Source organism: Scardinius erythrophthalmus (genome assembly GCF_964197995.2).
Source record: "Scardinius erythrophthalmus genome assembly, chromosome: 9".
Lineage (NCBI taxonomy): Eukaryota > Metazoa > Chordata > Actinopteri > Cypriniformes > Leuciscidae > Scardinius > Scardinius erythrophthalmus.
The window spans coordinates 9801064-9826826 of NC_138229.1; the positions used below are offsets into that span (position 1 = coordinate 9801064).

General features: G+C 39.1%; 1 protein-coding gene across 4 annotated transcripts; it reads left to right on the forward strand.

Annotated features, from left to right (window-relative positions):
- The first annotated feature begins 202 nt into the window (after positions 1–202).
- On the forward strand, positions 203–25634 carry zeb1a (zinc finger E-box binding homeobox 1a). 4 transcript variants are annotated; one of them, XM_081374216.1, is made up of 10 exons: positions 203–368; positions 8197–8358; positions 9505–9552; positions 11142–11282; positions 11382–11584; positions 11716–11821; positions 14276–15897; positions 17196–17759; positions 17856–18030; positions 22490–25634. In XM_081374216.1, the coding sequence occupies exons 1-10, from the start codon at positions 311–313 to the stop codon at positions 23089–23091; spliced, it is 3681 nt and encodes a 1226-aa protein (XP_081230342.1). In that variant the 5' UTR covers positions 203–310; the 3' UTR covers positions 23092–25634. The 4 variants fall into 4 exon arrangements, with proteins under 4 accessions (XP_081230342.1, XP_081230343.1, XP_081230344.1 ...); XM_081374217.1 differs by having other exon boundaries at positions 17859–18030; XM_081374218.1 differs by lacking the exon at positions 203–368 and adding an exon at positions 1400–1679.
- Positions 25635–25763: the final 129 nt, after the last annotated feature.

A 25763-nucleotide genomic window follows, 5' to 3' on the forward strand; every position in this document is an offset into this window, starting at 1 on the left:
ATATTACAACAACTCATTTTTCCCTGAAATGTCCCCATATGTCGCTCTAAACTCTTTCCCCCGTTCCTCCTTAATGTAATACAAGCTTATTACTTATGCAGAATGTTTCCCCGTATTTGAAAGCAATGGACATCTGCCCACAGAGGGTGGGGTGTCAGGGGAGAGGTGTTCTCGCTGCATAAAAAGGTTATGTCGTAAAGCAGAATGTCGTAAACCAGGTGCAGAGAGGGGCCTGGTATGGGGAGGGGGTAATAGAGGGGGGAGAGGGGGCTCAATCCGCGAGGCACCGTTTAGACACAGCGCAAAAATCATGGCGGATGGCCCCAGGTGCCAGCGCAGAAAACAGACACAACCACAACGCAACAACGGTGAGTCCCACAGGCTGAGATCAGATCACACGCACTAGAACGAAAGGCAGAAAAGTTGTTTTAAATTTGTTTTTCCATCTTTAGACTAGTTTAATGACGACTTGTGAAGTTGTGCAGTATGGGAGTGGACTGGGCACCGTTATACCTGAGTCTGCCCGGACCGTTATACGGAAGGACGCGCGTCTCGTGCACTAGCTGTGTGTGCATTACACTGCATTAAACACAATTAAGTATTTTAGCGTTTGTCCTGATCAGAAACTTGTGGCGTAGATTGAATCAAATAGTGCTGTACTAGAGTATTTGCTGCTTATAAAGCAGAAACTTTTATGGCATTCAAATGACTGATCCCTAGAGGGCTTCTTGACAGTTGTCGGTACTCACAAATTTAATAAAATATTTAAAGGGACAGTTCACGCCAAAATCATTTAACATGTTGTTTCATCCTGTATGTTTAGGACCTGTTCAGCAGAATGACAGCCTCAGTTACCATCCACTTTTATTGTAAAATATGTAAGTGAATGGTGACTGGTGACCAAGCCTGTCAGTCCATAACATTCATCCTAACGGCTCTTTTTTTGTTACACAAATGTTAGAAATAATGAGCGAATATTCATTTAGAGTGAACTGTCTCTTTAAGAGCGACCAGTCCTGAATCTTAAAAGCCATGGTTTGCGAGCCGTCTTTAGCTAGATGTTTTTCTTTTTCTAGATTTTACAAGAGAATATTTTTATTTAATTAATAGTTAATAACAATCTGCCATATTATTAAAAGTGTTTCCTTCTCATTAAATATAGCTTATGCCATTACATCTACGTGCAAAAAAGTCTGGAGAAAAATGCCTATATCAATAAGATCTAACATAAAATGTATTAAATTAACTTTAAAAGTATATAGGCTATTGCATTCACCCTCTTCATTATTATCCAAACATCCACGTCCAATATTGCACTGAATGAATGTTGACTTCTGGTTCGACGTCACTTTCTCTTTAAATAACCTTTTCGGTAATCCGGTAATATAGTCCGCCGTGCAGTGCCGTTATGAGCACCTTTTCCTGTGCGTGCGTGTGACAAGCTGCGCGGATCCGCTCGCTACGTAACACGCCCAGGAGCCGTCAACGTGTTTACCTGAACGGTGAGAAGACAACGGAGCGAGCCAATGTCATCTTTTACCGTTCATCGCACTCCTCGCGTGTCCAGAGCAGTGATTGCACAGACGCAGGACGGGAATCGGTGTGTGAAACGCGATCTGCCCGACAGAAGCGCGAGAGAGGCGCCCAGCACACTCCACGGCAAATGGCAACTTGTGCAGGTAGAGAGAGAATATGGTGTTTGATGGCAGACGTGCTTATGTCGAGCTTAGACCGATGACCTCTTTTATTTAGCTTTCATCCACTATAGAGTGATATTTCGCTGTATGCTCGTTGCTAGAAAACAGATTGTTTTGTTTATATTTTTATTTCCGCGCCGGAGTTTAGTTTCAGCGGCTGTAGAGTGGTTGGGAAAGAAGGACTTAGTGCATAAGGTGGTTATTAGAGGTGCTGTCCGTCGTATTACTGATCAGAAGTCAAACAGGTCGTTTTTCCCGTAAGGTATTTCTGTAATGGCGGTGTGTGGACCGTTATTTGCTGCAGTGAGGGCGGGGCGGCTGCTCTCGCATGTCGGAGACGAGCCAGGTAGGATAGGTGACGAAACACCTACATAGGTGCTTTCATTAGCATTTTTTTTGTAATTGTACAATTTTAATATAATATTTAAACGCGATGTAAGCTGTATGACGACACTAACAATTTGCAGCTCACGTTTCTTTGTAAAGGAAACATAGGTAGTCTATTCAGGTCCAGAGAGGCGCTGATTCACTGTGTCCGTCGTTATAGAGCGAATTTACAGTTTTATCCCTATCAAACATGTTGAGATTTGTTTCGGTTGTTTTGTGCGATATGACAGATTATACAATTTTACAAGAATACACAGCGAATAGGGGTTTGTTTTGGCGCGGACGGATGTATTGTGAGACGAACGGGTGGTGTGACGTAAGCACTAGGAGGAGTGAAGCTGCTGTGACTTTTATTTTCATTCTTCATGGTTCCTCTCGCGCTTGACATGTTCACGGGGCCGTACGATCTTAAGGGCGTTACTGCACGGAAATGAGGTCACACGCTGGATTTCATTGGTCCAGTTACTCAGCCTCATGTTTGTTTCTGGAGAGATGTCTCTGTAGAATCAGCTGTCGTGTGTGTGTGTGTGTGTGTGTGTGTGTGTGTGTGTGTGTGTGTGTGTGTGTAGGATATCAGTCCTGGAGAATGTGTCATGCGAGTTAATGTTATTTGGGAGCACATAATATTAGAAGTGTGCATTTTACATATCACTTACACTACAAGTGAGATGGAGAAAGACAGAAAATGACAGCCAGATAGTAGTTGCTTTGATATTTTTTTTAGTAACCCAAGCTAATATTTCAGAAAACATGAAATGAAGGTTAGCCTATGCTTTGAGAGAGGGAATGTTTTTTCCATTCCTCATTCCTCCTGACCCTTTCAGTCGACCCCTGACCTATGAGGCCACACATGTTATCATTTAGCTTTTCTTTCTGGATTGTTGTTTTTAAGAATTCAACTGCCTGTTTCATAATCTTAAGGGATGTGCTTGCTTGTGTGTGTGTGTGTGTGTGTGTGTGTGTGTGTGTGTTGTATATATATATATATATATATATATATATATATATATATATATATATGCTAGTATCTTCAAATTTTCTTGCCAGGTATTATAAACTGTACTAATATTGATATAATATCAGGTATTACCCCCCCCCCCTCCTCCTCCTCCTCCTCCTACTCCTCCCTTTCTCTAGATTATTAATTATACCAATGACATTTATAACAATGAAGTACATTGTAATGCGTGTCTCAATGTGTGTTGTAAAGGTATATGCATGGAACAAGCAAAGACAATAAGAACACCTGTAGCACTGAGCTCTTCTCACACTTCCCCGCTGATGGAAAAGGGATATGTGAGGGCATTAAAGAGCTTTTCACATTTCACTCCGTGTTTGTGGGGGGGCTTGTGACTGCTGGGCATCTCTTTTTGCATGCTAATTTCTCCCAGCGGTTTGCCGCCTCTTTGTACTGCAGGGGGAAAGTTTCTCAGGGTGAGGGGGGGGGGGGGGGTCTTCTCTCTTTCTTTTTTTAGGGTGGGGGAGGGTTGGGAGGGACTTGTGTTTGTGTGATCGAAAGAAGCAGATAATATATGTCGGTGATTAAGTTTACATGGATGTGAAAAAGAAAAGGTGTTTAATTGGTCTCACGTGGCTCATACAGTGTGTGTACATGAGGGCTCTTATTAACCTAAAGACCTGGGAGAAACAAACCTCAGGTGACCACCACTGCTCCCAAGTGATCCTAAATAGATTATGTGCCAAGACACACACACACACTCACATACTGCATTACATGCCTCTCTCTCTCTCCTTCTCTCTCTCTCTCTCTCAAACTTATTGAGTTCATAAGTTTGCATGAACCGCATGATATTTATCAAAATATTAACTCAAATTACAGAAATCATTCTGTTATATTTTGATAGATAGATGCATATCTTACATAGTTTCTGAAGACCAGCTCTATATTTAAAACTTATAAGACAAAAGAGGGTATTGTAAACGTGTGCAACTATATATAAACACACACATAGATCAAAATACTTACAGTAGATCTAATATATATCAGAGTGTTTTTGTTGTATTGTAGTGTTATTACAGTTTTATTGTTATACTACAGAAAAGATTCTTTTCATATTTTTTTCAGGATTCTTTAAATAGAAAGTTCAAATGAACTGCATTTATTTGAAATAGAAATCGTTAGTAACATTAAATGTCTTTAGTGATACTTTTGATCAATTTAATGGGTCTTTGCTAAAAATGTTAATTTCTTCCTATATCCAGTCACACACATAATACATTTAAGTTTATTGCTGACATTAGATATTTTTTTATGTTTATTCGGCAGTCTTTAAATTTATCCCCTTTTAACATATATACACAAACAGAAACGTAAAATTCAATGTGCTTTTATAGTTAATGCACTCATTGGTTAATTTGTTTTTAGAATATCAGGGTGATCCTGAACGGTACTCTCTTATGTGAAGTCAGAGCGTCTGTGGTTGGTCTTGTGTGTGTGTGTGTGTGTGTGTGTGTGTGTGTGTGTGTGTGTGTGTGTGTATACATATGGTGGCAGGTGCACTCTATAACAAGCCAAATCAACACATCCCAGGAAGTGTCACATAAAATGGAGCTTGCCATGGTGACCTGATTGTGTTGATTATGAAGTCACACTGGAAACGGTTCTACCTGCCAACACGGTCTGTCACTCAGGTGGTGCACAATAAACACACCCATGAAGGCAGCACAAGTGTGCATGTCCTTAAATGTGCACCCAAAAAACAAAAACATAATTTACTCACCCTCATGTCGTTCCAAACCTGTATGACTTGATTCTGTAGAACACAAAAACAGATATTCTGAAGAATGTTCATGCTGCTCGTTTTCATACAATTAACTCTCTTGCTACATTAAAAGTCCACTGATACAATAGAACATAGACAGATTAGATGCCAATGCCATATTGAATATCATGCGGATGAAAACAAGGCTGTGAGGGATAGACTTAGTCTTTACACAATGGCACGCCCTGAATAAAGGTTTTGGATCACATCATTTTCAAAACTTTGAGGTTTTTTTTTTCTGAAAGTTGCTTAGTCAGCTGAACAATCGGTATGTTGTTAAAAGTACAATCCACGCACAGCAATTATATCCCTCACAGTAGGGGTGGGAGATATTGACAAAAATGAATATCTCGATATTTTTTTCCAATAACTCGATATCGATATTCAGACGATATTTTTGCCATCCTTCAAAGAAATGTGTGCAAACTGGCAAAGAAGGTCCATTTGGTCTTTTGACTTGCTGCATTTTACCTATGTAGGCTATAAAAGAAACAATAAAGGAGCTAACTAAACAGAATCTGAGGAAGCCCCTATCTTTTTCCACTTACAAAAAAAAAAAAAAAAAAAACGGAACTAGGCACCTTTTGCAACAGTGATTATTAAATCAAACAACAATATTGTTGATGATAAATTCAAAGTAAAAAAATATATATTTTCAAAACGCTATAAATCCATCCATTTTTTCCCCAAAACGCTATAAATCCATATAAATCCAAGTCTTTTCTCTTTTATTTTTCGTGTTTGCATTTAAGAGGAAAAAACAATATTAGGCTACGTGTAAGTTCTCCATTATGGACGCGAGTGCTCTGAAAGCGGCAAAAAGACTAAAGACTTTCAAACTTTCACAGAGACCTCAAAACAAAAAGCACAAAGCCTTTCTTTAAAACGAATTTCGTTTTGTATTAATTGTATCTTAATTTTAATAAATTTTTCATTAACCAATTTCCTGGATTTACATTAAAATACAAATATAGGCTAGCAATCACAACATAAGGCGCCGGTGCTTGAACTGGAGATTATCATCATGAACCGGACCGTTGCCATACTCGCCTCACAGGCCTAAAAAATGTGAAATATATTTACAGAAATCTGGTTCTAAACAAAACCATCCAAAACAAAATAAAACTATGTAGCCTAATAAATGTGCATTTCTCCGTTGCGTTCACAGCCTACTGCGAAGATCGCGAGTCATAGCCTATCGTCAACTTCATCTTTGCAGCCGACACAGAAATTAATAAACAATTTAAAATGTCTTATTGCATTATTTTACATATTCATAATCATTACTTTTGGTGGATCTTTGAGGCAGCTTTTTAGGTTTATGGCGTTTTGGAAAAGAGCTCTTCGCGTTTCACCAAGGCACAGCGGCCCTTCAGCACATAAGAAAAAAAGAAGAGAAAAAGCACGGACTTACTAATTACGAAACTTTGATGTGGTTGAACAGGTGAAACAGTCACAAATTCCTCTGCAACTCAAACCTTCTCAGTACGAGTTATGAAGGAAGAGAACAGCATTACAGTTTTCAGCGCGTTCTCCTCTGATTGCTGTGTTCTGACTGAAAAAGTGCGTGCAGGAGCACATGCGCAAACGGTTTGTAAAATGTCCTTTTGTAAAATGACATATGATAAAATAAAAATAATTCATATATCATTTTAAAAACGGTTTTGCGCATGTGCTTCTGCGCGCTCTATTTCGAATTTACGTATGCGTTTTTGACGACGCGGGACCATGGGCTGGGCCACTCGGAGGGTGCTTCCGGGAATAGTACTGCCCTACAGTATTAAAAATCGCTACATATAATTGTTTAGAAGGTTATTGTGTGCGTTATTTGTTTTCTCTTTAAATTCTTTCAGCTCTTTTCATGTTTGGGGGGTCGGATTGTACAAATTATGAAATATTCGATATCCCAATTTTGCATATCGTCCAGACAACAATTTGGATATTATCGTCTAAACGATATATCGCCCACCTCTACCTCACAGCCTCGTTTTCATTGCAATCAAAAATTAAATATGGCGCTATCCTGACTAAGGTCTATAGCTTTGTGTAAAGAACGGACAGAAATTTACGGTGTGATTCATATCAATCAGTTTTGTCATTATGAGTGTCTCTTATTGCCACAGAGAACTTTAGTATAGCTTGTATGGAGTCTAGGAAACAATCAATCGTCTTATTTAAAAAAAATATATATATATATATTATGATGAGATCCACCATTCTGATTCAGAGACGATCGCATGCTCCTCATTGTGGCTGGAACAATGAATTAAATTAATTTTTGCAATTTCAAATGTATTTTTATCAGGGCCAAACCATCTCTGATTACTACACACCTGCTCTAGTGACTGTGATTTCAGCTGTCCACGGGATGGGACAGACATTCAGCAGGGATCTGAATCAGCTGTAGAACAGAGAAGGTTTTTGAATTAATTTTCCGTCTGTATGGAAAAAAAAAACGTAATTTCCATTTCTTGCATGCACAGGTATGTGAAATGACTTCGCACAGATCATTTCAGAGAACAGAAACCTTAAAACGGGAACTGTTTTTTGCACAATCAGATCACTTTTACATCACTTCCTGTTTACATCCTCAAATTCTGCTAGTGAGAACAAACTGGATGAGCTCCATAGAAACCAAGCATGCTTAAATCTGTAAACACAGATTTGACATGCACATCTGGAAATATTCTTTGTATCCCAACATGTATGCTCAAGCACACACACACACGTTAGAGATGAGTTTTCCAGTACCTCATATGCTTGTGCACAATTTGAAAACTAGAGCTCTCGGATTTAGAGAAAGGAATGGGATCCATGTGTCAAAATCACTGTATCTGCATTAACATGCTATTAAAAAACACTTTTTAAACACTGCTCGTCTTTCCTTTCTTTTAACGTGTCTCTGATGATGTCACACAGCAGGTAAAAAGCTTTTCTGGGCTGCAGGAAACTGATCTAAAAATAGACGAATCTCACTTCCTGTCTTTAGGGCACAAATTCTACTTTTATTGTATGCATGCTCATATTTGTTCATCAAGGATGTGTGTGTGCATGTTTGATCGTGTAAACCCTCTATTTTCACAATAATTTTACATTTTAGGTTTACAGTAATAAAAAATAAATAAATAAATCACAGCTGTTACTGATTACAGAGACATCACCACTTGAAGTGTCCTGTTTGCAAACATATGTGCGCGTGTTTTAACAGCATCAAACATGGCCAATAGATAAAGGAGAGTAAGAATATCACTGTTAATTTGCCTTTGGGAACATCTGTGATCCTTAAATGAATAGGCCATTCTCTCTCTCTCTCTCTCTCTGTTATGTAGTGAGGAGTTTTAGCAGTGTGCCGGAGGCGACCTCAGATTCAGATGATGAAGACAAACTGCACATTGTGGAGGAGGACAGTATTGCTGACGATCCTGACCAAAAGTCCTCAGTATTCCAGCTCAAAGCAGCACGGCAGCTCTCTGACACACGCACACAGGACGGTGAGTAAACAAACAAGAGATTAGAAACTAAATGCATTTATTTTGGTTACAAACCAAAACATCAAGTTTTCAGAAACGGATTCAATTGTAACCTAAACATTATAAGGATTTTTGTAATAGACAAAGTTGCAAGAATAAGGATGACTGATGTCTGACAGATAACATCTTACCACAGCATGGTCGACGATCGGCCATCGGTGAGTGTCTGAAGGGCTAGTTTTTGCGGTGCATTTCTCACATCGGCGGAAGTTCCCCCAATTCAGCATGTTGAATTGGTATCGGGGCCATCGGTGATTGGCTGTTCAGATTAGCGAGCGGCACACAGAAGGCTGCTCTAATTTTAAGTATCTTACGTAAGCATTCCAGAATCTAGAATGAAGAAAGTGATCAGCATGATTGATTTTCAAAATGATAAGCAAGCGCTGCTTTGTATATCCGCAGTCTTAGCTTCAGTTTCCCTTTTTGAATGATGAATATCAACTATTGATACTGCTGATATAGACAGTTATTTCCCTACACGCTGGCACAGAACGCACATGCTAGTTGACAGTCGCCTGTAGTCCTTTTGGTGTGTTCAAGCGCAGCTTTTTGGCTGAGACGCAGCCAACGCGAGGCAACAACACGGTTAGCTTTTGTCACCGCTAGTTCTTTGATGTCGGCTTTGTGTGTCACAGCCTTAACTGGTACATAATCTGTTTACACTTGGTATCAAGATGCATTTTGATTGTTAAATACAGGTGTAAACGGGGTCTAAAACATTTTGAGCTTGTTCACTTTTGACCACTTCCAGAGGTAGTCGAAAACACATTGAACCGGATTGCTTTCGTAGTGTAAACGCTCATGTGGTCGAACGCGTTCAAACACAACCACAAAAGGCCGCCTACTGATCTAATGAGTATACATTATGGGAAGCGCCATAGCCAGACGGGATTTAAACTTTGTTCACTGGAGACCCAAATTTGGTTTGAAGACGAAAAATGTACCAAACACAATGTTCTCTCACCATTCCTGATTTCTAACACACACTCACCGTGTTTACTGTGATCTTGCGGCTATCAGAGCAGAAATGAAAGCTGCTGTTTTAATAGTACATCGATTTCATCAAAACAAGGAAGTAATAGATTTGTTTTTGTTTTCTTTCAACAGATGGCAGCCTGGGGCCAGATGCTTCAATACAAGAAATAAGGGTCAAAGGTCAGTTTAGTGCAACACTTTTATTTTTCTGTTAATTTCATAGGCTTTTACCAGTATAAAGGCTGGATTACTCTACGCGACTTTTGCCCCAACTTTCAGCATGGATGAGTTGACGCTAGTTGAGCCAGTCTGCAAATTTTGGGCAGGTGGAGTTGACAGATTTCACACAAAATCGTGTAGTGTGTGATGGGCACAGACTCAAGTTTTTAGCTTCAGACTATGATCCCATTCAATTAGAGGATAACCAAACAGGTTAGATATTTTGAGCTGATTTTAGAATACATTGTTTTCATTTGTCACACGTCTTCTAGAAACAAGGCGCGTTTCTGCATGAGTTTGTTGTGTTCGGAACAACTTGAAAGTCTGGTAGTGTGCGATCCTCAGTTGTTTAGTGTATGGTGCCCATTTTTTCTCTGTTACCATTTACAAAGCCAGAAAGTGTATTGCAGCCCTAAGACAGGACAGCAAGACATACATCAGAACAACAGGGAGAAACAGGAGTGATGGGATCAGGATATATCAAACAAGTTTATAGTTTCATATTCGGGTTGCCATCTTAAGGCTTATTTGGGCACTTGGGCCTTCTTGTCATGGAAAGATCTTGAAATTATTTTGGTAAAGGGAAAAATAGCTGACATGTCTGTGAGAGTGTGTTAGAGCTAGGATGGCTGGATTAGGTGTGTGTGAGCTCATTTCTCTCTCTCAGGTCGTTATTATGACCTGGCCCATTTCCCGGTCAAATATTAATACACTGTTGTATTAAAAACTGCTATGTTACCATCCAACATACTAATTCTGTGTCAGTGTATGTCACACCGTTTCCATTTAAACCAAAGTGTGTTTCACTTAAGGCCTCAGTCAGGTTGTTTTTTTCGGTGTCCCACAGGTCTTTAAAAGTTTAAGGCAATTAAAAAGGTCTTAAATATCTTAAACGGTATTAGAACGGTCTTAATTATCATTTCATGAGGATCACAATATGGCTTAATGTGAATATTAAACCTCAAAAGGCTATGATTTATTTGTGAGCACTGCATGTTTCAAAGTAAAACTGTTGTGCATTATACAGACTTGCGGTTTCAGTGAATTGACTTCAAAACATTTATGCCAAGCTACTGCTTATGATCTACTGTTTATGAATTATGACAATTTTTACCTAATGGTGATTATATCATACCTGCAAAATCATCGCTTTTCTAAAAAGTACAGCTCTGTTGTATATAGGGGTTACCAGGGTATCCTCTGTGTTTCTGCTGTACCCCTATAAAGCGGCACCTACTGTCAGAGAGTGAATTTTCATTTAGCCAGTGGATCTAAAAGAAGCTAATGTGCATCATAAAAATCTAAACAATTAGGAGAATAAGATATAAGAGTTGTTTTTACAGTCATTTTATGGTTTGGTTACTCTACCCCGCACATAAATCACATATGGTATTCATTTTATTTGTGCATCTCTTAAAAAACCCTTCAGATACCTTGTTTTTGTGTGTTTCAAATAAAAACGCAAATATATTTGATGCTGAAACAGAAGCTGAGAAGAGGGTATTTGTGTGCGTTTTAGTTGATCTAATCTGCCTGTGTGTGTTTGAAAGAGGAGTGTGTCACTGATGAGGAAGACTGTGCTGATAATGAAGTGGCCGGTGAGGAAAAGCAGACGGAAACTGAGCCTATTTACTCAGACGCCCAGGAGGAGCATCAGAGAACGCCAGAACGAGGGGTCCACGATGAGAACGGTACCAATCTAGGTTTTTTTGGGTCTTTCCTTCAATTGCCATCAGCTTTTCCTCTACAGTTGAATGCATAGATTGATTACGACTCTCTCTCTCTGTCAGGTACTCCTGATGCATTCTCCCAACTGCACACCTGTCCTCACTGTTCCCGCGGTTACAAGCGGCATACGTCGCTGAAAGAACACATTAAACTACGGCATGAAAAGGGCGATGACAACTACTGCTGTTCCCTCTGTAGCTACACCTTCACCTACCGCACACAGCTCGTCCGTCACATGACCGCACACAGACACGTCCGGGAGCAGGTACAAGCAGCACTCACACCTTCGTGATGTTCACACCTCTGCAGAGGAAATGACACAGAGCTATTGTTCACAGTCACATGTTGACTCAAACTACTTTGAAGGAACAAACGTTTTCCTGTCTCTTTTCTCAGCGGACTATTTCTCAGTCGGGCGGAAACAGAAAGTTTAAGTGTACAGAATGCTCCAAGGCCTTCAAATACAAACATCACCTGAAGGAGCACCTGCGCATTCACAGCGGTCAGTTGCCAGCCACAGAACAAATTAAGTACAGAAATGATTCTGATATAACCCTAGTTAATGTCTTTGTAAATCCAGATTAAACCCACCCACTTTTAACCCTCTGGGGTCCTTCGGGTCCAAATGGACCCGAAGCGTTTAAATAAAAAAATGTAAAAAATCATAGCTTCATCGGAATGGTCCGAAATTTGGTGACTTTGTTGGTACTTGGTATATGAACACCCAAAAAAATTGGGGACAGGATTTGAATAGTCTAAGTGGTTGTAAAAAAAATAGTCACACTCAGGACCTTCGGGTCCAAATGGACCCGCCATAGGAAATGAATGGGAAATTGGCAAAAATGTGACAATACAGAGTTTTTTTGTGCGTACAATCTACAAATCAGCCACGATCCAGAAAAAAAGCACACAACAGTGAAGGGGTGAATCTATAAAACATCAAGAGTGCAAAACAGACACATCCACACACACACACACACACAAACACACTTTTATACACATACACACTAATAAATTCAGATTACAAAGATCTGTTTAGAATTTTTAAAAATCACACCTTCATCGGAATGTTACGAAACTAGGTGACTTTTATGGTATTAGGTATGTGAACACACAAAAAATATTGAGGTCATGATCCAAGCATGCTAAGTGGTCATCACACTTCTGCTCTTTGGTTAAAAATGACCCCCATAGGAAATGAATGGGAAATTGTCAAAAATATGAAAACACAGTTTTTTTTTTGTGCATACAATCTACAAATCAGCCAGGATGCAGAAAAAAAGGACTCAACAGTGAAGGGGTGAATCTCTAAAACATCAAGAGTGCAAAACAGACAAATCCACACACACACACACACACAAACACACTTTTATACACATACACACTAATAAATTCAGATTACAAAAATCTGTTTTGAATTTTTAAAAAGCACAGCTTCATCGGAATGTTACGAAACTAGGTGACTTTTATGGTATTAGGTATGTGAACACACAAAAAATATTGAGGTCATGATCCAAGCATGCTAAGTGGTCATCACACTTCTGCTCTTTGGTCAAAAATGACCCCCATAGGAAATGAATGGGAAATTGTCAAAAATATGAAAACACAGAGTTTTTTTGTGCATACAATCTACAAATCAGCCAGGATGCAGAAAAAAAGGACTCAACAGTGAAGGGGTGAATCTCTAAAACATCAAGAGTGCAAAACAGACTAAATCTGTTCAGGCAAAAATCACTAGATTCGCAAAGCCTTTCTACAGAGAGCTGTAAATCCACTAGTGGTAAAAATGTGCTATTGCGTGATAAAAATGCTCAGTGTGTCCACCAGTTGGCGCCCATCTCATTTAAAAAATTGCTTTCATGAGGCCTAGGCTTGACTCTAAAATGAAATACAGCTTTAATAAAAATAAAATAAAAATTATGTATATATAAAAAAATTCTATTATATTCAATGGGAAAAAATGGGTCATAATTATTGCATAAATATTAATTATAAATTATAAAATTATCTCAAAACACCAAAAAAGAAAAGAAAAAATATTATAAAAAACAAGTAAAAAAAAAAACAAATTATGATTTCTTTTTATATATATTAATTCCGCCCTCCGGGTCCATTTGGACCCGAAGGTCCCAAGTGTGACTGTTAAACGAAGGACCCCAGAGGGTTAAATCAACATTAGGATTAACACCAGTTTTAACCCTAGACTATGAAACCCTGTTCCAGAGAAGGGTTAACGTATTAGCAAATGTTATACAGTAAATTACTATTATAGAGAATTGACCGTCAATTATGAAAAACGACAAGTGCCTAATTTAACATTTCTGATCTTTGTACAGTCACAGACATTTTCACACTGTTTAGTTTCAACGTCTGAGGGAAACATCTTTTACGATTTTTGGTATGTTTCAGAAACGAAAAAAAAGGAAGCTTGTTTGCACATCGGTATAAAATAAATATTTAAAGTTATACTGTAAGATAAAGTTGCAATTGTGTAACTGTTATTTCTCCTCTGAGGGCTTCCATAATAATCTTCAGAATGTTAATGAAATAAGCAAATTAAAACAGGTCAATTGTTCAATCAAAAATACAGTAAAATATCTTGTGAAATATTATTACAATTTAAAACAACTGTTTCTTATTTTGATATATTTTTTAAATGCATTTTATTCCTGTGATGCAAAGCTGAATTTTCTGCATCATTACTCCAGTCTTCAGTGTCACATGATCCTTCAGAAATCATTCTAATATGATGATTTGGTCCTTTAGAAATAGTTTTTTATTATCGCCAATGTTGAAGAAAGTTGTGCTGCTTAATATCTTTGTGGAAACCTTGATACATCTTTTTCAGAGTTCTTTGATGAACAGAAAGTTCAAACTTACTTTTGAACAGTAGTGTATATCAGTGACTACATATCCTTTTGTAATCCTAAGCTTCTTTATCTCTGTGTTTTTACAGGTGAGAAGCCATATGAATGCTCTAATTGTCGGAAGCGTTTCTCTCACTCGGGGTCCTACAGCTCTCACATCAGCAGTAAGAAGTGTGCGAGTGTGACCAAAGCGGTCAACGGCCTGCCTCGTGCACCTGGAGTGAAAACGACTCTTACCATTTCTCGCCCCACACAAATCCTTTTGAGGGAGAAGGTGGAAATTACCAACAAGCCTCTGCAAGAGCAGCTCCCCCTAAAACAGATCAAACAGGAGCCTGTTGAACACCAACCCAAATCTGCGCCAGCAACACCTACAATAGCCGGCACAAATGCCAACGGGGTCGTGACTCCGCAAGGCGTCATCCAAACCTTGGTCCTGCCCACTGTCGGGTTGGTCCAGCCAATCAGCATCAACCTTAGTGACTTACAGAATGCGCTGAACGCTGCGATGGAGGGCAGGCAGGTGTTGACTAGTGGTAATGCAAATGGAACAAATGCTAAAATCATAGGCCAAGCTCAGACGCAAGCTGTCATGTTGCAGCCACAGCAGGGACAGCCCCAAGTGATCTCCGCCATCTCTCTACCGGTTGTGGGACAAGACGGAAATACCAAAATTATCATCAACTACAACCCCCAGCTAGACCCACAACTCAAGGGAGTAAAAGTGAACACAATGCAGCCCACAGTGACCCAAACTGGTGTGGCGCAACCAAAATCTACAGCATCTGACATCGCACAGCCAAAAGTGATCCAGCTTAATTCGGTACAGTCCAACTTGACCGAAACCCAAGCATCAGGTACACCTAAACCTACACAGGTAAACATAATTAAACCAGTCCAAAGCAAACCGCCATCTATCATCAAGATAACGCCAGCGCAGGCCGCCAGGTTGGTCCAAGCTCGGGCGGCACAACCTAAGCTCACCCAGCAAACTTTACTGCTAGTGAGGAGGGCAGATGGATCGCAGAGCCTTGTGGTTCGACAAATGCCTGTCGCCAATCCCAACACGCAGGGCACCGAGATGAAATCAACCCCAGACAAAAATACGAACACACCAGCAGCAGAAAGAAAAGAGACAACTGAAAATACCAGTTCGGTGGAGGATAATTGTGAACCACAAAACCTGACTGCACCACCAGAAATCAAAATCAAAACCGAACCAGGCTCTCCGTCCAAGATCGAGACTGATATGCAGAGTGAAGGAGAGAAAGAAGAGATGCAGACAGACGGAAATAAAGAAGAAGGGAAACAAACAACAACAACAACAACAACTGATGCAGTCTCTCACTCTGGAACGGTTCACAGTGGCGTCGCCTGCGGAGATAACTTCCATAACTATGCGACATGTCTGGTTTGTGACAGCTCCCAGAGTAAACGGAAGCTCGCAGACTCCCAAGACAGTGACGCCAAAGCGTCCCCTACAACTATCTCTCTCACCTCTCTGCTGGATAAGGATAAGAGTGGAGCAGCAGAACGCCTCCTCCCTCTTCTGAAGGCCTACAGTCAGAACCCAGAGCCTACTGACAGGCAGCTGGCACAGGTGGCCAAGACTGTTAAGTTACCTCTAGAGGCGGTCAGCAAGTGGTACCAGAAGATGCGCTCGAAAAGGATATTGCTCCAGGGTGCAAGCAACCCGAAAAACGACAAAGAGGTAAGTTGACTTTTTTTATTGAACTGCAAAATAGAGCTTTCACAAATTAGGGCTGTTATGAACACAAATTATTGTGTAATTAAGTAAAAGTTTAACAGATACAATGAGTCATTTATTTCTATTTAACATGGATTCTTGATTAAATAAGCTTATATAATTTTCTATAAATCTCTGAAAAGTTATGATATTTTAAACTCTAAAAATACAAATACAGAATACATGTATATTCAATTATATCAAAAGGTTTTTGGAAATAAATATTTTATTCAGCAAAGACCTAAATACTATGCATCCTGATAAAGTTCCCTTGGCCTTTGGAATTAAAATAGCCCCACATCATCACATAGCCTTAACCATACCTAGAGATTGGCATGGTTTTATTTCAGTTAGCCTAATAGCTGGTTTGATTTGCATTGAGAGATGATCTTATGGAAAGTACTCCATGCCAATCTCTAGGTATGGTGAAGGCTATGTGATGATGTGGGGCTATTTTAATTCCAAAGGCCAAGGGAACTTTATCAGGATGCATAGTATCCTGGATCCATGAAGTAACTGGCCTTTAAAAATAAAAATCTGCCTGCCTCTATGGGAATTTAACATAGGGGTGTCCAAACTTATGCACCTTGTATTTCAAGGAAGAACATTTATTTATTTACGATACATTATTCATTCACAAAGAAAATTGGTGTACTTAAAGGTTGGATTTTTCCTAATTTTTTAAATTAAGGCATTAAGTTCAATTTCCAAAAGATGATTTTTTATTCCTCTTTTTAGTCAACTTTAGCATGGGTGTCTAAACGTATGCATAGCACTGTATATATATATATATATATATATATATATATATATATATATATATATATATATATATATATATATATATATATATATATATATATATATATACATACATACATACACACACTGTATATATCAACATGAAAATTTCACAATATTACTGTATTTTTTATTAAGTAAATGCAGCCTTGGTGAGCACAAGATACTACTTTGAAAAACATTTAGAAAACCTTGCCTCAAACTTTAAAAAAGTGTGTACATATAACAAATAATATATTTACTGATATTTAAAGCATAATATAATTTCTTAATTATAGTTCTTTATAATTATAACAATTATTATTAGACATGTTAATACTTTCACTTAATGCACAAGGCAATTATATAAGCGTGTCAAGCCCTAAAAACTATTTCTAAGGTGGCCACTAATGATGCCTTTTAAAATGAATGAGTTGTTCCAAAACATGTTAATAATGTCTTACTTTCTTTGTCTGACCAAGAAAAATACACCATGTGCTGTGCCTCAAGAAACAAACTCAACTCAAGCCACCTGCACTCCCACTCAACTCGTTGATGACACCTCAGAGGACAACCAAAATGAAAGTGCCGCTTCACCCGCCTCCCCTCCAGCCAGTCTCTCCACCGATGATCTCGTCATTGTAAAGACAGAAGACGTAGAGGAGGATCTGCAGTCTGAACCGCTGGATCTCTCACTCCCCAAGTCCAGCCCAACTCAACCCAGCACCACCACTAAGCTGCCGGTCTCCACTCAAAAGGAGCCGCTCAACCTCACCTGCCTCAAGAAGCAACCGTTGCCAGGAAACACCATCTATGTGACACAGGGCACCACAGGTCAATTAAACATCATGACAGCGTCATTGCCAACACTGGTTGCCATAGCAGAGCCAGGTGGTGTTCCGTGCATCGGCACTGCAATATCCGGTAACAAACGAACCATCCTGATTCCTCAGCTCACCTACACCTACACCACCAACTCCAGCATCAAGACCCCTGACAGTGTCTCGACAGACACGAAGGGGACGGTGATACTCAACAACTGTCCGGTAAGCACAACAAATACACACAAACATTAAGGTCTGCACGTACCTTTCTTCAGAACATCATTCCAGACTCATTCGCTCTGTGTGTCTCTCCCTCAGCAGGTCCCGGACATCGCTTCTGACTGCGTGTCAGGGGTAGAGGACCAGAACGATGAAGATTCACCTCTCATGAAGAAGAGGAGGAAGACTGTCGGGGGCCTGTACGCCTGTGATCTCTGTGACAAAATCTTTCAGAAGAGCAGCTCACTGCTGCGACACAAGTATGAACACACGGGTACGTAAAGCCACACATGATTTACAGCATTTGGACACTTGAAAAGGTATTAATATAGTATTAGAAAACAAAATATACCTGTAGATCAACTGCTGGCAACCTCTTGCAACTCCAAGGTCTTGGGTTTGATTTACAAGAAAAACAGTGCTGATATAAAAAAAATAATAATACTACTACTACTAATAATAAATATAAACATTTATTGCTCTATAAGTCACTTTGGATGCAATTGTCTGCAAAATGTATACAAGTAAAATATTAAAACTATTGACGCACTGATGTATCCTCCAATTCTTCACAGAGTGTTTGACTCTTGCCTTGTCAATACAAGAACTTGACCAAAAATTGATGCAACTCTTTTGGTCAAGATCTTGTATTGACAATGCAAGAGTCAAACACTCTGTAAAGTCTCCTCCAAGCACATCCCAAAGACTTTCAATGAATTTAAGGTCTGGACTCAGAGGTGCCAATTCAAGTGTGAAAATGATTCTTCATGCTCCTCCCAAACTTTCCTTCACAATTTGAGCCTGATGAATCTTGACATTGTCATCCTGGAATATGGCCATGATGTGTCTTTCTACATGGTTGTTTAAGAAATTAAAACTACACACTATCAATTAAGGTTAGAAGAACTGCTGCCAAACGTATAACATGTTAGAAACATAATAATCATTTATCATTTGCCTATTTAACCCTTATGTGCTGTTGGGGATGTTTTCATCCACTATGGGGTATTTTTGAGTCTAAATTTGGCCATAACTTTTTCTGTGTTTCAGCAAATGGAATGATTTTTGGTGACAAATCTTATTTTGACACATATTTTGGGAAAATGCTTTGAAATTTTTCAAAAACTCAACAGTACACTGTGGGCAAATTTACTACCCTTTCGTTATGTTTGTGGCTGAAAACAGCCACTACTTTAAACTGCTGTAAAAATTTATCAGATAAATATTTTTTTCAATTTTTTTTGCATAAATCTATTAATCAACCTCAGTCCTGCTCAAAAATACTAAATGTTTAAAAAAATTCAGGATTTTAACTCTTTAATTGCCAAATTTGTAAATGATGTCACTGATTTGGGAAAAAAACACACACAAAATGACTCATTTTCAATATAAAATGTGATTGTGGACTGGATTTTTTTTTACCTTTTATCACAGTCTTGGTCAAAGATTAGAAACAACATTGGTTTTGATGCATTGTTAGTTTTTGTGCAGCATCAGATTTTAACTTTTTCTCCCTCATTTACTGTTCGTGGCTGTTTTTGCCCCATTGACTTCCATTATAACCACATTTTTTGATTGCAAAGCCATGACACCATATAATCATGCATTTTTGATTGTTGGTGGTTTTCCCTGTTGGGAAGAGGTAAAATTTGTAATTTTTACTGTTGATAACCGGGTGGCACCATTAACCCTTTAGATAGGCCTGTGCCAAAAAAAGCTTAGTTTCTGGCTTTTACATGGAGTTATATGGAGTATAACAGCATAATAAAGTGTGTGTGTGTGTGTGTGTGTGTGTGTGTGTGTGTGTGTGTGTGTGTGTGTGCGTGTGTGTGTGTGTGTGTGTGTGTGAACTCACCTTGATGCGTCTGAGAAAATCAAAATATGCACCTCAGCTCTCAGAACTGCATGGAGTAAACAAAAACAAAGTAAGTGTATTTATGCACCTGCTGCCTTTTGATGGTGAGAAATGCAGACTAAACAAAAACAAAGCAAGTGGATTTAAACGCGTGCATGCAAGCCTGCTGGTCATTTGATGGTGAGAAGAGCAGCAAGCAACATGAGAAAGGGCTTGACTTGTAGTGAAGTTTTAGAGATGATTATGCAGCCTGACCCCTCCAGCGAGCTGCAGGATGTTTCGTCTTCTCCCTCTGACACCACAGACTCAGGAGAGTCAGATCCTGATTTGGATGTGGCACCCTCATCTAGGGGTTGCACGACTACTGATTTCTGCTAGTCGATTTCTTATCAAAACAATACTCGAGTTACTCGACTACTCGTGGTTCATGCTACTGTAAATGAAAAGACATGAAATAGCTAGATCTTATCAATAAACATTGTTAATTCATAGCCTAATGCAACAATTACATAAGTAAACTCTCAAAACATTATAATTATGACATTTCATTTTAAAATTTTCATGTAACAGTCTAAAGCCAAATAAATAGCCGTTCTTACCTTTCATTTCAGACGGGGCCGTTCACATATCGCGTCTTTTTCGCGCTCAAGGTCGACATTTCAAATGTAGGCGCGCGGCGAGCGCGTTCATAATGGAAGCAACGTGGTGCGCTAGTTTTTCCAGGCGGGTTTTTCCTTCTCATCTCCAGAAATATATATAGTAGTAAAGCTAATGCAAGGGCTAGAAATCAATTAATCCTTTGCTGATACTTCTTCGTCGTCATCATGGAGAGCGCAGTTCATGGTTGGTTGCATAGCAACGACAGACGCCATGGGAGCGAGAGCGCAAGCGCTTGTAGGAGACAGCGGCACGGCCGCGCTTTCCACACGTTTTTAGACGCAATATGTGAACTGCCTCTTGCAGAGTTAGCCAATTACTATATTTTTGTCATGCTTGATGAAATACTTCCACACATCTGACGTGTGTTGTCTGTTGGTGACGTTCGCCATTTTTAATTCATTTATGGTTAATGGACGCTCGAGTAGTCGATTGTTTCCGACGGCGTCGAATAGTGGTTGAAGTAGTCGATCTATCGACTACTCGACTAGTCTATGCAAGCCCTACCCTCATCATCCTCTCTAGCTTCCACTGAAGGCGAGGAGGATTCGGAGGATCCTGGATCTGGGTGGATTGGGAGAAACGGCGAAGTGTGGTTTTCCACCAACGCGGAGACAACTCTCTTTCTTCAGCCTGCCAGTGGCGTGACTCCAGGGCCGACGCGCTATGCCTTCGCAAGGGTCCAGAACATGGATTCCGTGTTCAATCTGTTTTTTACGGAGGAGATGATTGACCTCATTGTCAGCATGACTTGCGTCAACACATACATGTTTGTACAGTCATACAAACATGTATGACTATGCCTTGTGATGGCATAGCGCGTCGGCCCTGGAGTCACGCCACTGGCAGGCTGAAGAAAGAGAGTTGTCTCCACGTTAGTGGAAAACAACACTTCGCCGTTTCTCCCAATCCACCCAGATCCAGGATCCTCCGAATCCTCCTCGCCTTCAGTGGAAGCTAGAGAGGATGATGAGGGTGCCACATCCAAATCAGGATCTGACTCTCCTGAGTCTGTGGTGTCAGAGGGAGAAGACGAAACATCCTGCAGCTCGCTGGAGGGGTCAGGCTGCATAATCATCTCTAAAACTTCACTACAAGTCAAGCCCTTTCTCATGTTGCTTGCTGCTCTTCTCACCATCAAATGACCAGCAGGCTTGCATGCACGCGTTTAAATCCACTTGCTTTGTTTTTGTTTAGTCTGCATTTCTCACCATCAAAAGGCAGCAGGTGCATAAATACACTTACTTTGTTTTTGTTTACTCCATGCAGTTCTGAGAGCTGAGGTGCATATTTTGATTTTCTCAGACGCATCAAGGTGAGTTCACACACACACACACACACACGCACACACGCACACACACACACACACACACACACACACACACACACACACACACTTTATTATGCTGTTATACTCCATATAACTCCATGTAAAAGCCAGAAACTAAGCTTTTTTTGGCACAGGCCTATCTAAAGGGTTAATGGTGCCACCCAGTTATCAACAGTAAAAATTACAAATTTTACCTCTTCCCAACAGGGAAAACCACCAACAATCAAAAATGCATGATTATATGGTGTCATGGCTTTGCAATCAAAAAATGTGGTTATAATGGAAGTCAATGGGGCAAAAACAGCCACGAACAGTAAATGAGGGAGAAAAAGTTAAAATCTGATGCTGCACAAAAACTAACAATGCATCAAAACCAATGTTGTTTCTAATCTTTGACATGTCCAAGACTGTGATAAAAGGTAAAAAAAAATCCAGTCCACAATCACATTTTATATTGAAAATGAGTCATTTTGTGTTTTTTTTTCCCCCAAATCAGTGACATCATTTACGAATTTGGCAATTAAAGAGTTAAAATCCTGATTTTTTTTTAAACATTTAGTATTTTTGAGCAGGACTGAGGTTGATTAATAGATTAATGCAAAAAAATTTGAAAAAAATATTTATCTGATACATTTTTACAGCAGTTTAAAGTAGTGGCTGTTTTCAGCCACAAACATAACGAAAGGATGTAATTTCTAACAATGCACAAGGGTTAAATCCAGTTCATTTCAAACCTGTGTGTGTGTGTGTGTGTGTGTGTGTGTGTGTGTGTGTGTGTGTGTGTGTGTGTGTGTGTGTGTGTGTGTGTGTGTGTGTGTGTGTGTAAACACCATGATCTAATTCAGTGTTAACCTTTATGGTAAACTCAACATATTACGTTATCATTCCCAGGTAAGCGACCTCACGAGTGCGCCATCTGTAATAAGGCGTTCAAACACAAGCACCACCTGATCGAGCACACGCGACTACACTCCGGAGAGAAGCCCTACCAGTGTGACAAGTGTGGCAAACGCTTCTCTCACTCGGGCTCTTATTCTCAGCACATGAACCACCGATACTCTTACTGCAAGAGGGACACTCATGAACTGCCAGAACAGATCAGCACCTCCACTCCTCCCTCTCACCTCGACTCAGACGAGAGAGAGAGCGACGCAGAGGATGAGGAGGAGGAGGAGGAGGAAGAAGAGGATTTATCCGCTCTGGACATGAGCGATATCAGAGTGGTGCGAGTAGGAGAGGAATACGAGGATGAGGAGGAGAGCGGGGAAGAGGAAGAGCAGGACAGAGGACACGACGAGCAAGAGACAGAGGAAGGAGGAATGGTTATGGAGGTGGAGATTGGAGACACTGACACTCTGGAGGAGGAAGTCGGGGAAACCGTGGAAACTGAGGATGCTATGGAGACGGAGGAATCGAGGGAGGTTTCAGGCAGTGCAGAGGACACAGTTCTCACTCATAATGAAGGAAACACAGAGATGGCAGTCGAGGACTGAAGAACGAACGCTCCTCTTTCTGTCACTCACGTGGGACTAATGAAAGAGGCGATGAGCTCTTCATCAAACTAATCGTCGGTTGCTATGGAAACCGTTTCAGCTCTTTACTGTGTATAAAACCCGGGTGTGCCTGATTTACAAAACAACATTTCCTTGTTTAAAAAAAAAAAAAAAAAGTATTTGAGTATAACAAGGAAAAAAAAGGAGAAGCAAAAACTCCAACTCAACTAGACTTCATAGGACTTAAAAGTTTCAGTTGTTTCGCTTTGTTCCGTTACTGAACCGACCTCGGTATGTCAAATTTTCAGTGTTCATGTGTTTTTGTTGCTCTGTACAGTCAGATTTCTATACCTTTATATTTGCCAATGAAGTTTACGAAAATCAGTATTTTAAAGTTTTCAGAAACAAAACTAAATTCTGCACTGCAGGTATAACTGGTTTACTTACAGGGGTGATTCTCACAAAAGGGTCATATTTCACTCCAAAAATCAAAAGAAAAAAAAATGAGGAAATCATATTTTGCATAAAGAAAATTAAGCCTATTTTTAGGACCATCACAGGCATTATCTTGAAGACAATTTAACACACTCCTTTTTTAAAAGTCTACATCGTTTGTAAAGAACAATTGTAAGTATAGACTTTTTTTTAATTTATGCCATACATTTTAATTCATGATGATTTTTTGATTAATAAACAAAAAAGAAAAACTGTTCAGACAGGATAGTTTTCATGCTTAATTGTCATGAATATTTTCGTCATACAAAATATAATTTTCTTTCAACTCTTTATTTTTATTTTGGTGTGAAATATGACCTGGGCATTTCTTTGTGAGACTTACCAGATTCTTAATGCCTCAAGTTTAAAATACCATTCAGTATTTTTGTCTTGTTAAACAGGCAATCTGTTGTTAGCATTGCCTTGTTTTCCCATGTGATTGTTTGTCTGCCTTATGAAGGAAATTAGATTGCACTTCGTTATTAAGAATTAATGATTCAATATCATATGAATCGTTAATTATGGAAATATTCATAGGAATGCTTATTGTCATTTAACAATTGAATCATTTTGTTGATATAATTTGAACTGTTCACTTGTAATGAACTACTCAACTGATCAATAATTCAAATTAGATTGTAATTCTATTGAGAAAAAATGTTTTGTAATAAGCACTCCAAAAAGTTTGTCGGTAACTGTTTAAAAAAAAAAATTGTATAGATACTTTTCACAATCATGACACCATAAGAAAACAAAAACCGTCAGTCAGAAAAAAAGGGTTTGTCATTTCAACCTCGAAGGCAGTTTCACCTGTTATTTCGTTTATCTTTGTGTGGCTTTATGTTGTAGCATGTCAGTCTGTGTTCATTGGTGATGCTCTAAGGAACTGCACACCCACAGCCTTATGCAAGACCGCCAAGCTGTAAGTGCCATTCACAAATGTTAAAATAGTGCTCCGCAGTCACACTGGACAATCTAGACTTTAGTCAGCTGGCCAAGAATATGAAAGATAAACAATATGTCAACATTGGTCAAAAATCCAACAGATTTGAGAAATGTACAAAAATATTAAAGTTTGTAACACTGCCATCTACCTGTGATAATCAAAATGGCGCACTTTCAAGCTGTTACAACTTTTCACCTTGCACTCCTAAAAAAGTTGTTCTCTCTCCTCGCCATAGGATTGTATTGATAAGGAAATCCATATTCTTCATCTAGGTGTTCTCTCTGTTAAGATTTCCAAGGTTCATGGATCTATAGACTACACAAAATGTATCATCCTAAAGTCATCCGACAAATATGGACCGTATGTAATATGACTGTGAAGTGCACAATTAAAGCAGCACTTTGGAAGAGGCGCATAGGATTAATATGTTTTAGTTGATTGTGTCTGAGCAGACCTTACAGTATTATTAATTTCAATGTATTTCAAAATGTTTATTCTTTGTGTTTATGCATGTGTATATTGTGTAATACCATCAGTATTATTGTCATTGACAAATGTTTCATTTGTAGAACCTTTTTATATACGTCTTATTTTTGTATTGCTTTATTTATTGCGTGTGTAATACACAATGTTGTAGTTTAACACAATGTATTTTAGATTGAATTTCAGTGCCACGAAGGAGGTTAAACCCTGATATACAGTATATAAATCCAAACTGAACAGTATTAGGTTTATAACTTCAAGTTATTTTTTAATACTACCACAGAAAGTCAATCAGGCAGACATTTGCACCCATTGTTTTGTTTTTTTTATTAAACCCTGAACCTTTTCCAACAGATTCACGGTAATTAATAGTAAATGACCCTTAAACCTGTGATGAAGAGCATGGATTCATGTTATTGTACTGGTGTTGAAATTGCCATTTTGGAACCAAAATCAGTCAACCCATTTCATTTACATTTATTTTCATTTGTGCCAACTTTGCATTGTGTGTGTAAATGTCACATATTCCACGAGGTGATGATGAACCTACTTGTAAGATTTTTCTTCCTTTGTTTCCTTTTATGATGCCCCATACAATAAAATGAAGTGAAGCACCAGGTCATTTCTTAATTACTTATTCATTCTCAAACAAATTTAGTGAAAGCATGGTAATATTTAATATTATTTCTAATTTTTCACATGATAGTTGGTATCCAGGAAGATGTTTAGGATTTGATATAAAACTTAG

Bases quoted from the DNA above. Each gene is read 5' to 3' on its own strand.
- zeb1a (XM_081374216.1), top strand. From the start codon at position 311: ATGGCGGATGGCCCCAGGTGCCAGCGCAGAAAACAGACACAACCACAA. The intron at 9,553-11,141 runs GTCAGTTTAGTG...TGTGTTTGAAAG, and splicing joins ACAAGAAATAAGGGTCAAAG to AGGAGTGTGTCACTGATGAG. The intron at 17,760-17,855 runs GTAAGCACAACA...TCTCTCCCTCAG, and splicing joins TGATACTCAACAACTGTCCG to CAGGTCCCGGACATCGCTTC.